A 13921-nucleotide genomic window follows, 5' to 3' on the forward strand; every position below is an offset into this window, starting at 1 on the left:
TTGAACCTCTCCTGTGAGTCCAGTTTTTAATGCCGATGTTACACTTCAGGTTTACTGTATACCATGGACCTTCTTATTGTCGATGAAGCACAGAAATTGCATCGGAATTAAATTCAAACGGCACAATGCGGACTTAAGTACAAGAGGACTGACACTCTAACTTTGTATGATTTAAACCTTTCCTGTGAGCCCAGTTTTAGATTCCGATACTTCACTTCAGGTTTACTGTATCCCTTGGACCTTCCTGTTGACGATGAAACACAGATATTTCATCGGAATTAAATTCAAAATAGCACATTGACGACTTAAGTACAAGAGGACGAACACTCTAACTTTCTATGATTTGAACCGCTCCTGTGAGTCCAGTTTTAGATTCCGATGCTACACTTCAGGTATACTGTATACCATGGACTTTAGTATTGACGATGATGCACAGAAAATGCATCGGAATTAATTTCAAAAGGCTCAACACCGACTCAAGTACAAGAGGACTGACACTCTAAATTTCTATGATTTGGGCCTCTCCTGTGAGTCCAGTTTTGGATTCCGATGCTTCACTTGAGGTTTACTGTATACCTTGGACCTTCTTATTGACGATGAAACACAGAATTTGCATCGGAATTAAATTCAAAAGCCACAATGCCGACTTAAGTACAAGAGGTCTGACACTCTAACTTTCTATGATTTGAACCTCTCCTGTGAGTCAAGTTTTGGATTCCGATGCTTCACTTCAGGTTAACTGTCTACCTTGGACCTTCTTATTGACGATGAAACAAAGAAATTGCATTGGAATTAAATTCAAATGGCACAATGCAGACTTAAGTACAAGTGGACTGACACTCTAACTTTCTATGATTTGAACCTCTAATGTGAGTCCAGTTTTAGATTCCAATGCTTTGCTTCAGGTTTACTGTATCCCTTGGACCTTCTTTTTGACGATGAAGCGCCGAAATTGCATCGGAATTAAGTTCAAAAGGCACAATGCCGACTTAAGTACAAGAGGAATGACACTCTAACTTTCTATGATTTGAACCTCTCCTGTGAGTCCAGTTTTAGATGCCGATGTTACACTTCAGGTTTACTGTATACCATGGACCTTCTTATTGACGATGAAGCACAGAAATTGCATCGGAATTAAATTCAAAAGGCACAATGCCGACTTAAGTACAAGAGGACTGACACTTTTAAGGAACCATTTGCACTAGAGCACAGATAATATTTAAGTTAGTTAACTTAGATTATATGTATCGATTTTTTAAGACAAGAGAATGCAAAATAAAGCAATTAACACCGCTCTCTTGTCACAGCGAGTAGGCATCAACACTCTCATGTCATTCGTTGTCCTAGAAGGATTTAATATTTTGTGCGGCTCCACAGTTAGCCATATTGATATTTATTAGCAGAAAAGAGGCGCAGAATTAATAAGTCGCTCTCATTTGTGAATGATCTGCCATTATTTATCTAGAATTTTACGTAAGTGTAATTTATATCGTAATGTATGTGTTGAAATGAATATATGTTTATTTAATCTTATGCTTTGCTTTGTTTTAGTAGTTTTAGTCACTCCATGTTCATGAATGAAGCTGAGGTCAGATATCAGACTCTGTCTACAAAAAAAAATACATAATGAGCCCTGGCTACGTTCCGTACATCTTCGGACGTGCGAAGCTCGATAAATTCACGGCGTAAAATTTTAATCCCTCAATTACTTATCCAAACAAACAATTATTATTATTACAAATTATTATTATTATATTTTATTATTATTTTATATTTTTTATTTGTTACACTGGCGACTATGTGCCAGGACTCATTATTGTATCTGTATTACAACTAATTGTTCTTTTTCATGTACATCCTGACCGGTGACGAGAATATTGAAAAAAACGAATAAAATCTGGAGACAATTTGGACTGGAAATGCAATCTTCGCATCAAGACGATATGCACGGTAAGACGCAGCACTCGCGCATCCACAATTGATTCCAAGCACATTTTTCATTCAAAATTATTTTTCTTAGCATTAAATTCAGTATTCAGTTTCCATTCAGTATTTTTTTCTAAATTCCACGAAATCTCATTATTCAGACGATAACATTCCGATCCAACAATACGCAAGTTACATTGCACAATATGGCCGACATTGTACAAGATTCAAGCAACATGGCTAATCACCATTAACACGTATGCTACTTTCGATCTTTAAAGTCATCTCTCAATCATTCTCAGTCATTTAAACACACACATAGGCAGTACATTTTCACACTACGCGTTTAAACGATTTTTTTTTCTTGCACACAATTTATTCACGATATGGTAAAAACTCGACACCAGTACACAATGGAACAACAATCAAGTAATGCAAACATGGATACACAGACACAGTCAGACACAGAAATTAATACAGACACGCAAACGCATCAAAATAACCTGCTACACATACACACAAACGCCGAAAGGAGCAACTCCGAACCAAACCTGAGAGACCACGTCACGTCTAATGACGCGGCGGGGGCAAGCTCATTTTGCAATCAAAATTTTGGCGCTATACTGAATTCAATTTTGGAAGGCATATCCAATATTAAGCAAGATAATGACGAAAAATTCTCACAATTAATGACAGACAATGCAGCCTTCAGGAATGACATAAAATCAGACTTCGCCACACTGACTCAAAAGGTAGATGAAATTAATACACGTCTTTCCAAACAGGTCGACGATCTTACGGAAAAATTCGAAACTTTAGAGTTACGACAAAGCGACAATGCCAATCACATCCATGACTTGACAAAAACCTGTGAAACTATTAATTGCAAACTAGAATCAAACACGCACGCATGTGACGAAATTAATTTAAAGGTGAATACAATAGAAACAAACGTAGCTGACATCCACAAACAGATTCACACAACAATACAGATAGAGGCTGAACCCCATTTGTCTCGCATTAATTCACAATTTAAAGAATGGACGGCACACAAAGACGAAATTTTTGAAGAATGTATACAAAACAAATTGCCACATATTGTGCACGATTCTGTAGTGGAATACATGAACAACAATAGACAAGTAATCGATGACGATATGCAAACAAAGACAACTCAATGCCAAGCACAACAGAATAGTACACCCACTACACATTTTTACACACACAGAAGAAAATCTCGATTCGGAAATGAACACATGTACACACACGAATTTCAACACTCAAATACACAATGCACTGACACGCATAGCAACAGATACCCATCACCTGAAATACAATACAATTATTCTGATGATGAACCATGTACACACAGGGAAGAATTCAATGATTACACGGAAAGAAACAGACGAACACGTAACAAAGAAGAAGAAAGTCTATTCAAGCACCGTAAATTCCAACCTTTTATACCAGGCAAAAACACTGTACACCCTGTCATCTTCTTAAAAGCTTTTAGGAACGCATTCCCACGTTCGTGGAGCGACCACAAACGCATTGCGTACGTTGTGGATTACATTCAAGGGGACGCTGCTGTCTGGGCTTACCATGAAAGCGACAGATGTGTAACATACGAGCAGTTTGAACGCGCCTTCTTGAATAAGTTTTGGTCACCCACTGTGCAGGAACGCATCCGCAAACAAGTCACTGAACCCGAACACTTCAATTCTAAAAACGGCAACCTGCGCAGATATTTCGAGAAGTACCTAAACATGACACACTTCCTTAATGAACCAGTGAAACCAAAAGATGTGATCCGATCACTGAAAGCAAGACTTCCTTTTAATATTAAAGAGAAATTACTGTACTTACCGGACGACGATCCTGAATATTTTTTGGAAAAGTTAGATGCTGTTGATTTACTATGTGAAGAACAAGAACCAACACACAACTCACGCAGTAGGAATCAACATGTCTACATTGCTACATTACCAAACACACAGCAAAATTCACAACACACAGTAAACATGCAAAACAGTCACCACAACTCACAGCTGCACACAAACAACAACTACGACTATACACAGGGAGATAACCCGTACAAAAAACGAAGAAACAACAATTTTAATTCAAGAAGGAATAGTGGAAACAACAACGCACACAAAGCAAAACAGAAACACTGGCAAAGAAACAACAACACAGATTACACAAGAAATGGAACACTTACACCGCACTTTAATCAGAACGACAACCAGTATTATGTGAGACAGTGGCAAACACCGCAACCGCCACCACGAAATCATGTTCAGATGCCACAAGGGAATTTTGTGCAAACAAGCAACACAAACCAACAAGTGACTTCAGCCAACCGAAAACAGACAGGCGATTGGCAAAGACAATATCCTAATGTAAATATTATTGATGTAGCTAATGAAACTACAACTACACTTGCCAATGACCAGACAAACCAGGTAAACTAGAACCAGTCATTACTGAGCCCCAGGTTGTGACTGAGGAACATTTGGGGGGCAACTTCAATTTAGAAACTATGTTTGAATACACACTTGCTAGTGAAACTGTGAATCAAGAAAAATTAACATTTACACAACAAGAGTTGCCTACACTATTCTTAAGATATAATGAAAGTGGAAACTTAGCTGATGATCTGATAAACGACAACACACAATGTCACAATGTAAAGAAAAGATTTGTACTGTCTTCCACCTCAGGCATTGTAGGAGGTATACCTACTAACATAATTATTGATACAGGAGCTGCTGTCAGTGTGATTTCTCACAATTTTTATACTATGATGAAGAAAACTTCTAAGATACCAGAGTTCCCAGTTCAGAACTGTTTAATATTAACTGCATTAGGTAATAAGTCAAGTAGAGTTAATAAGCAGGTATTTGTGACTGTTAATATGGGAAATGGAATCGTACAATGGCCTTTCCTAGTTGTCCAAAACCTTGCTGCCAATTGTATATTGGGTATTGATTTTCTTTGCGAGAAGGACTGTACTATAGACTTCTCCAAAGGCATTTGTTATTTTAAGTATGAAGGCAGAGACATAGTTTTGAACTTGGACACTCGACTAGTAGACCATAACAAGCACTGTTCTGGCTACAAGATACAGATTTTACGTGAGACTGACATAGATTCCACACAACAACCTGTATCACACGGTGAGGGAGTGAATGATGTACTTACACAAATTAATTCTAAGTTATCAGAATGTGATGCTATTAATGTAGAGGAGAGATCCCAGCTTAAACATATTTTACTTAAGAATAAGGATGTTTTCACTAGTAAGCCAGGTAGGATCAACACATATATGTATACGATTGAAGTCAAGCCTCACCAAATCTATTACCACAAGTCATACAATGTACCTCTAGCTCAGCGACCTGCAGTTTGGGAAGAACTAAAGAAAATGATTACATGGAATATTATAGAACCATCAACATCTCCATATTGTAGCCCTTTGCATGTAGTGAAAAGACACAATGGAAGTATCAGGTTAGTATTAGATGCAAGAGCTATCAACCAAATTATCGTACCTGTGAGGACACAACCAGAAAATCTTGACGAACAACTTCAGAACTTCTTGGATGCAAAATATTTCTCTACAATAGACCTTAAAAATTCGTTTTGGCAGGTGCCAATAAGCAAAGAATCCAGAAAATATACAGCCTTTATGTTTGGTGGCAGAACTTATCAATTTTGTGTATTACCATTTGGCCTAAATGTAAGCTCAGGAGTATTCATTACTGCACTAAACTCTGTACTCGGTGATGATTTACTAGAAACTGTTACACACTATGTAGATGACATACTGATTGCCTCAAAAACCTGGAAGGATCACACTGATACCCTGAACACTTTACTATGCAGATTCACACAAGCTGGTATCACTGCCAATATTTGTAAATCTAGATTTGCTTGTTGTGAGATCAGATACCTAGGACACATAATCAACACACAAGGCATTAAACCTGACCCTTCAAAATTAGATGCTATCAGACATTTCCCCAGTCCCACTAATAAGAAACAGTTAAAATCATTTCTTGGTCTATGCTCATTTTTCAGACGATTCATACCTAAACAGTTACTCAATAGCAGATACTTACTAAAGTTATTAAAGAAGAACCAGGTATGGATTTGGAACCAAGACTGTGAAAATGACTTTACTAAAATCAAAGAAGCCTTAGTAAATTCTAACATGCTGGAACATCCAGACTTCAATTTGAACTTTTGTATTGCTTGTGATGCATCAAACATTGGTTTGGGATGTTGTTCATTTCAACTTGTTAATACAGAAACTTCAGAACATATTAAGATCATTGGTTTTGCCAGTCGTACTTTAACGGAATGTGAAAGATCTTACTCCACCACAGAATTGGAAACATTATCTATTATATGGGCATTTAAAAAGTTTAATTATTATCTGTATGGAAGACACACCATTATATACACTGACCATCAAGCACTAACATTCCTTTTGTCATGTAAACTCATTCATCCCAGACTTACACGATGGGCACTTGCATTACAGAATTACTCTTTTGAAATCAAGCACATCAAGGGAAAAGACAACATAATAGCTGACACACTTTCAAGACTACCGCAAGGATTACAACATAACAATACAGACTTTGAGAACACACACGATTACAGAATACTACTCATGCAAGACAAACAGTTTACACAATACTACATAGACCTATGCAAGAACATGGCAACACTACAAGATTCAGATCCACACTGGTACAAAATAAAACAAATCATAGTACAACAACACAATGACACTTTACAAGACAGATACATGTTACACAACAACATACTTTTCTACAAAAGACACACAAATGCTACTAACTGGTGCGTTTGCATACCACAAGATTCTGTACACAATCTCGTTGCACACACTCACACAGTTTGGGGACACTACGGAACAAAGAAATGTCTAAACAAGTTACATACATATTGCTATTTTCCAAACATGAGAAGAAAAATACATGATGTTATCAGCAAATGTCTCATATGTCAAAAATCCAAGCCACAAAATCAATCCATCAAAACAGATTTGCACTCTATCTTACCTACTGGACCTAGAGAGATACTTTGTACAGATGTTAGTGGACCTCATCCAACTAGCATCGGAGGTTGCAAATACATTCTAGCATTTTATGACATATTTTCTAAGCACATCAAACTTTTTGCCATTAAGTCACCCACAGCAAACACCATCATCAGAAGATTCACAAAAGATTACATGCCATACTGTGGAAAACCTAAAGCCATTCTATCAGATAACGCCAAGTATTATGCAGGATTCACCTGGAGAAAATTTCTAAAGGTCAATAACATTAAGAGCATCTTTATTTCAAAGTTTCATGCATCAGCCAACCCTTGTGAGAGAGTTTTTAGAGAATTAAATAGATTCATGAGAACTTATACCTCAACACAGCACACAAACTGGATACATTACCTAGCACTTTTTGAGGAAATACACAACAATTTAAATATATACAACACACCCTACACTCCCAGAGAAATCATGTTTGACACAAAGGAAACTAATGAATGGAGCAACCCACTACCAAAATTTTCTGACACCAAACCTTCACACGAGGAAAAGGTAAGGGAAGTACTCATTGCAATTACTGAACAAGCTGACATTAGAAATAAGAACTATGGTGCTAATCTGAAAAGAAGGCAAAACTTTACAATAGGCATGCAAGTTTTACTTAAGACCCACTACAAATCATCATTACCTCTAAAACGTAATGTTAAGTGGCGTCCACTATATGAAGGTCCTTACACAATCATTGATATACCACATCCTCGAGCATATCTGTTACAAAACCCCAAGAATAAGAGAATTTTAGGTTTGTACCCTCACAAAGATTTGAAAACTTTTAGCCCTTAGCAGAGTATGCTGATACAAAAACAAGGTAAGTCACATCTGGTACTTCAAGCTGGAAGAAGAAGAAGATATAAGCTATAATCTTAAGTATCTACATTTTACAGCACCAGCAGTAACAGCAGCAGCAGCAGCAAGAAGATAAGACACAGGAAGAACTAACAATTTTCATGTAAAGCACAGTTACTGATTATATTTGTTAATACCTTGCAGACAAGCTGACAGACTAAATGACCGGAGACAATTGCTGCTCTGAACCTGATATATTAATTGGCATGATAGACACTTGATTTGCTATTCACACTCACACCACAATCCACATGAACACAACATGCACAAAAAAAAACACTCTACAGGAAATGACAAATGAGATTAATTGAGCAAGGCTATATAATTTATTTTATTTGTAAATGATACTTAGTGCATGTGCTAATTTGGAATTGACGGTGGATGTGACATGTCGTGTCTTATTGTGATCATGATTTTTCAGGACAGATCATCTCAAGGATGTTTTCTAACCTATTATGAAAGTTTATGTTGCAGGAAACATTTAATGAGGAAGAACACTTATTGTGTAGTACTGATGTAAAGGAAAATATACTTAAAAGGAAAACTTTATTAAAAAGGGGAAGAGACCTGTAAAAGAAAATGGATTTTCTGAATGTATCACAATACACTGAACCTATTAGATAATTTTTTTTTGTCTGACCCATATGTATTTGTAAACATCTAGTTTAGTGTAATAGAAAAATATAAAATATGTATATGTATTACGAAACAATGTAGTGTAAATGTATAGATACATGTTTCACAGAAAATTTTTATATCTATGTAAATATGTAACAGAAAACTGTACTCAAAGTGAAGTGATATTTGTTATGTTTTGTGCTCTCCGTTGTGAACGAACATTTTGTTTTACAACGAACAATGTATTGACAAGTTGTGTGCAAATATTAAAAAAAACGGTTCACTGCGCTCATGATGGGACACTATAGGTGACGTGAGTAGCAAAACCACGGCACACTTTTCGACGAAACGACGACACAATATCCAGGAGACGACATACGCTTTTTGGAAGACGAAATATGGAGGTTATTGAGTAGATGTAACACGGAGTGGTCAGTATGGAACCACTGACACCATGAATTCCTACCAAGACGAAACCACATTTTAACTATGTCTTCCAAAGCACGCTTCGTTGCGAGATTCTTGATCTCCAACTTGTTTCTTCAAGAACTTTCGTCTCAACGTAAACAAAACGTGTGACACGTGATATTTATTTTAAAGTGCAAAGACTTTCGCACGCTAGCACAGTATAAACCATTTCTAACAAGTGACATTCTACACAGAATACGTTCACATATCTCTGAATATGCACAAAAACATTAATTAATTTTATTTATTGAATGAACATGTGTAATAACATTTTGAAGTGAAAGAGAACAACGGACTATATGCCCAACAAAATTTTTACAAAGTAACAGCACAAGTGAATACGAACTATGAAATTCGTTACAGTCTGTGTAGAACTGTTACATAAAATTGAGAACTGTATGCACGCTAGCAGTGATAGCACTGAGCCACTTCGCTAATCTCTGATACTGCAGTTCCTGAGTTCAATACTGCTCGGAAGCGAATATTTTTATTTTTTCTTTTCACTTTCATTGATCTTGTATGTAATTATTATTTATGTATTTTTGTGGATGTATGACATTTTATGATATTTTAAGTATGTTGAATCTGTGAAACAAGATACGTAATAACTTATGATTCATGACATGACAAATAAAGAAAATACGTCAACAAATTGCTCAGCTGCAGGTGGTACACCTTTGCTCTCGCAATTTGGGGGGCAGTTTAAGGAACAATTTGCACTAGAGCACAGATAATATTTAAGTTAGTTAACTTAGATTATATGTATCGATTTTTTAAGACAAGAGAATGCAAAATAAAGCAATTAACACCGCTCTCTTGTCACAGCGAGTAGGCATCAACACTCTCATGTCATTCGTTGTCCTAGAAGGATTTAATATTTTGTGCGGCTCCACAGTTAGCCATATTGATATTTATTAGCAGAAAAGAGGCGCAGAATTAATAAGTCGCTCTCATATGTGAATGATCTGCCATTATTTATCTAGAATTTTACGTAAGTGTAATTTATATCGTAATGTATGTGTTGAAATGAATATATGTTTATTTAATCTTATGCTTTGCTTTGTTTTAGTAGTTTTAGTCACTCCATCTTCATGATTGAAGCTGAGGTCAGATATCAGACTCTGTCTACAAAAAAAAATACATTACGAGCCCTGGCTAAGTTCCGTACATCTTCGGACGTGCGAAGCTCGATAAATTCACGGCGTAAAATTTTAATCCCTCAATTACTTATCCAAACAAACAATTATTATTATTACAAATTATTATTATTATATTTTATTATTATTTTATTTTAATATTTTTTATTTGTTACACACTCTAACTTTGTATGATTTAAACCTTTCCTGTGAGCCCAGTTTTAGATTCCGATACTTCACTTCAGGTTTACTGTATCCCTTGGACCTTCTTATTGACGATGAAACACAGATATTTCATCGGAATTAAATTCAAAATAGCACATTGCCGACTTAAGTACAAGAGGACGAACACTCTAACTTTCTATGATTTGAACCTCTCCTGTGAGTCCAGTTTTAGATTCCGATGCTACACTTCAGATTTACTGTATACCATGGACCTTCTTATTGACGATGAAGCACAGAAAATGCATCGGAATGAAATTCAAAAGGCACAATGCCGACTTAAGTAGAAGAGAACTGACACTCTAACTTTCTATGATTTGAACCTCTCCTGTGAGTCCAGTTTTAGATTCCGATGCTTCACTTTGGGTATACTGTATCCCTTGGACCTTCTTATTGACGATGAAGCACAGAAATTGCATCCGAATTTAATACAAAAGGCACAATGCCGACTTATGTACAGGAGGACTGACACTACAACTTTCTATGATTTGAACCTCTCCTGTGAGTCCAGTTTTGGATTCCGATGCTTCACTTCAGGTTTACTGTATCCCTTGGACCTTCATATTGACGATGAAGCACAGAAATTGCATTGGAATTAAATTCAAAAGGCACAATGCCGACTTAAGTACAAGAGGACTGACACTCTAACTTTCGATGATTTGAACCTCTCCAGTGATTCCAGTTTTAGATTCCGATGCTTCACTTCCAGTTTACTGTATCCCTTGGACCTTCTTATTGACGATGAAACACAGAAATGGCATCCGAATTTAATACAAAAGGCACAATGCCGACTTAAGTACAAGAGGACTGGCACTCTAACTTTCTATGATTTGAACCTGTAATGTGAGTCCAGTTTTAGATTCCGATGCTTCACTTCAGGTTTACTGTATACCTTGGACCTTCTTATTGACGATGAAACACAGAAATTGCATCGGAATTAAATTCAAAAGGCACAATGCCGACTTAAGTACAAGAGGACGAACACTCTAACTTTCTATGATTTGAACCGCTCCTGTGAGTCCAGTTTTAGATTCCTAAACTACACTTCAGGATTACTGTAGACCATGGACTTTCGTATTGACAATGAAGCACAGAAAATGCATCGGAATTAAATTCGAAAGCCACATTACCGACTTAAGTACGAGAGGACTGACACTTTAAATTACTATGATTTGAGCCTCTCCTGTGAGTCCAGTTTTGGATTCCGATGCTTCACTTCTGGTTTACTGTATACCTTGGACCTTCTTACTGACGATCAAACACAGAATTTGCATCGGAATTAAATTCAAAAGCCACAATGCCGACTTAACTAGAATTGGATTGACACTCCAACTTTCTATGATTTGAACCTCTAAGGTGAGTCCAGTTCTAGATTCCGATGCTTCGCCTCAGGTTTACTGTATCCCTTGGACCTTCTTTTTGATGATGAAGCGCCGAAACTGCATCGGAATTAAATTCAAAAGGCACAATGCCGACTTAAGTACAAGAGGAATAACACTCTAACTTTCTATGATTTGTACATCTCCTGTGAGTCCAGTTTTAGATTCCGATGCTTCACTTCAGGTTTACTGTAACCCCTTGGACCTTCTAATTGACGATGAAACACAGAAATTGCATCGGAAATTAATACAAAAGGGACAATGCCTACTTAAGTACAAGAGGACTGACACTCTAACTTTGTATGATTTCAACCTTCCCTGTGAGCCCAGTTTTAGATTCCGATACTTCACTTCAGGTTTACTATATCCCTTGGACCTTCTTATTGACGATGAAACACAGATATTTCATCGGAATTAAAATCAAAATGACACAATGCCGACATAAGTACAAGAGGACGAACACTCTAACTTTCTATGATTTGAACCTCTCCTGTGAGTCCAGTTTTAGATTCCGATGCTACACTTCAGGTTTACTGTATACCATGGACCTTCTTATTGACGATGAAGCACAGAAATAGCATCCGAATTTAATACAAAAGGCACAATGCCGACTTATGTTCAGCAGGACTGATACTCTAACTTTCTATGATATGAACCTCTCCTGTGAGTCCAGTTTTAGATTCAGATGCTCCACTTCAGGTTTACTGTATCCCTTGGACCTTCTTATTGACGATGAAGCACAGAAATTGCATTGGAAATAAATTCAAAAGGCACAATGCCGACTTAAGTACAAGAGGACTGACACTCTAACTATGTATGATTTGAACCTCTCCTGTGAGCCCAGTTTTAGATTCCGATGCTTCACTTCAGGTTTACTGCATCCCTTGGACCTTCTAATTGACGATGAAACACAGATATTGCATCGGAAATTAATACAAAAGGGACAATGCCGACTTAAGTACAAGAGGACTGACACTCTAACTTTCGATGATTTGAACCTCTCCAGTGATTCCAGTTTTAGATTCCGATGCTTCACTTCCGGTTTACTGTATCCCTTGGACCTTCTTATTGACGATGAAACACAGAAATTACATCCGAATTTAATACAAAAGGCACAATGCCGACTTAAGTGCAAGAGGACCGGCACTCTAACTTTCTATGATTTGAACCTGTAATGTGAGTCCAGTTTTAGATTCCGATGCTTCACATCAGGTTTACTGTATACCTTGGACCTTCTTATTGACGATGAAACACAGAAATTGCATCGGAATTAAATTCAAAAGGCACAATGCCGACTTAAGTATAAGAGGACGGACACTCCAAATTACTATGATTTGAGCCTCTCCTGTGAGTCCAGTTTTGGATTCCGATGCTTCACTTCTGGTTTACTGTATTCCTCGGACCATCTTACTGACGATGAAACACAGAAATTGCTCCGGAATTAAATTCAAAAGCAACAATGCCGACTCAAGTACAAGAGGACTGACACTCTAACTTTCTATGATTTGATCCCCTCCTGTGAGTCCAGTTTTGGATTCCGATGCTTCACTTCAGGTTAACTGTCTACCGTGGTCCTTCTTATTGACGATGAAACACAGAAATTGTTTCGGAATTAAATTCAAATGGCACAATGCCAACTTAAGTACAAGAGGACGGACAATCTAACTTCCTATGATTTGAAACTCTCCTGTGAGTACAGTATTAGATTCCGATGCTACACTTCGGATTTACTGTATACCATGGACCATCTTATTGACGATGAAGCACAGAAAATGCATCGGTATTAAATTCAAAAGGCACAATGCCGACTTAAATAGAAGAGGACTGACACTCTAACTTTCTATGATTTGAACCTCTCCTGTGAGTCCAGTTTTAGATTCCGATGCTTCACTTCATTTTTACTGTATCCCATGGACCTACTTATTGACGATGAAACACAGAAATTGCATCCGAATTTAATACAAAAGGTACAATGCCGACTTATGTACAGAAGGACTGACACTCTAACTTTCTATGATTTGAACCTCTCCTGTGAGTCCTGTTTTAGATTCCGATGCTTCACTTCAGGTTTACTGTATCCCTTGGACATTCTTATTGACGATGAAGCACAGAAATTGCATTGGAATTAAATTCAAAAGGCACAATGCCGACTTAAGTACAAGAGGACTGACACTCAAAATTTGAAT

The 13921-nt window shown here is 37.1% G+C and overlaps 1 protein-coding gene across 1 annotated transcript; it reads left to right on the plus strand.

Moving 5' to 3' along the window:
* The first annotated feature begins 2312 nt into the window (after positions 1 to 2312).
* Positions 2313 to 8099, plus strand: LOC124740631 (GATA zinc finger domain-containing protein 15-like). The gene is made up of 4 exons (XM_047248624.1): positions 2313 to 2858; positions 4008 to 4274; positions 7843 to 7874; positions 8057 to 8099. The coding sequence occupies exons 1-4, from the start codon at positions 2313 to 2315 to the stop codon at positions 8097 to 8099; spliced, it is 888 nt and encodes a 295-aa protein (XP_047104580.1).
* Positions 8100 to 13921: the final 5822 nt, after the last annotated feature.

This window comes from Schistocerca piceifrons, unplaced genomic scaffold (assembly GCF_021461385.2).
Source record: "Schistocerca piceifrons isolate TAMUIC-IGC-003096 unplaced genomic scaffold, iqSchPice1.1 HiC_scaffold_1786, whole genome shotgun sequence".
NCBI lineage: Eukaryota > Metazoa > Arthropoda > Insecta > Orthoptera > Acrididae > Schistocerca > Schistocerca piceifrons.

Bases quoted from the DNA above. Each gene is read 5' to 3' on its own strand.
- LOC124740631 (XM_047248624.1), top strand. From the start codon at position 2,313: ATGGTAAAAACTCGACACCAGTACACAATGGAACAACAATCAAGTAAT. The intron at 4,275-7,842 runs GTGACTTCAGCC...GAAAACTTTTAG, and splicing joins CAAGCAACACAAACCAACAA to CCCTTAGCAGAGTATGCTGA. The intron at 7,875-8,056 runs GTAAGTCACATC...AATACCTTGCAG, and splicing joins TATGCTGATACAAAAACAAG to ACAAGCTGACAGACTAAATG.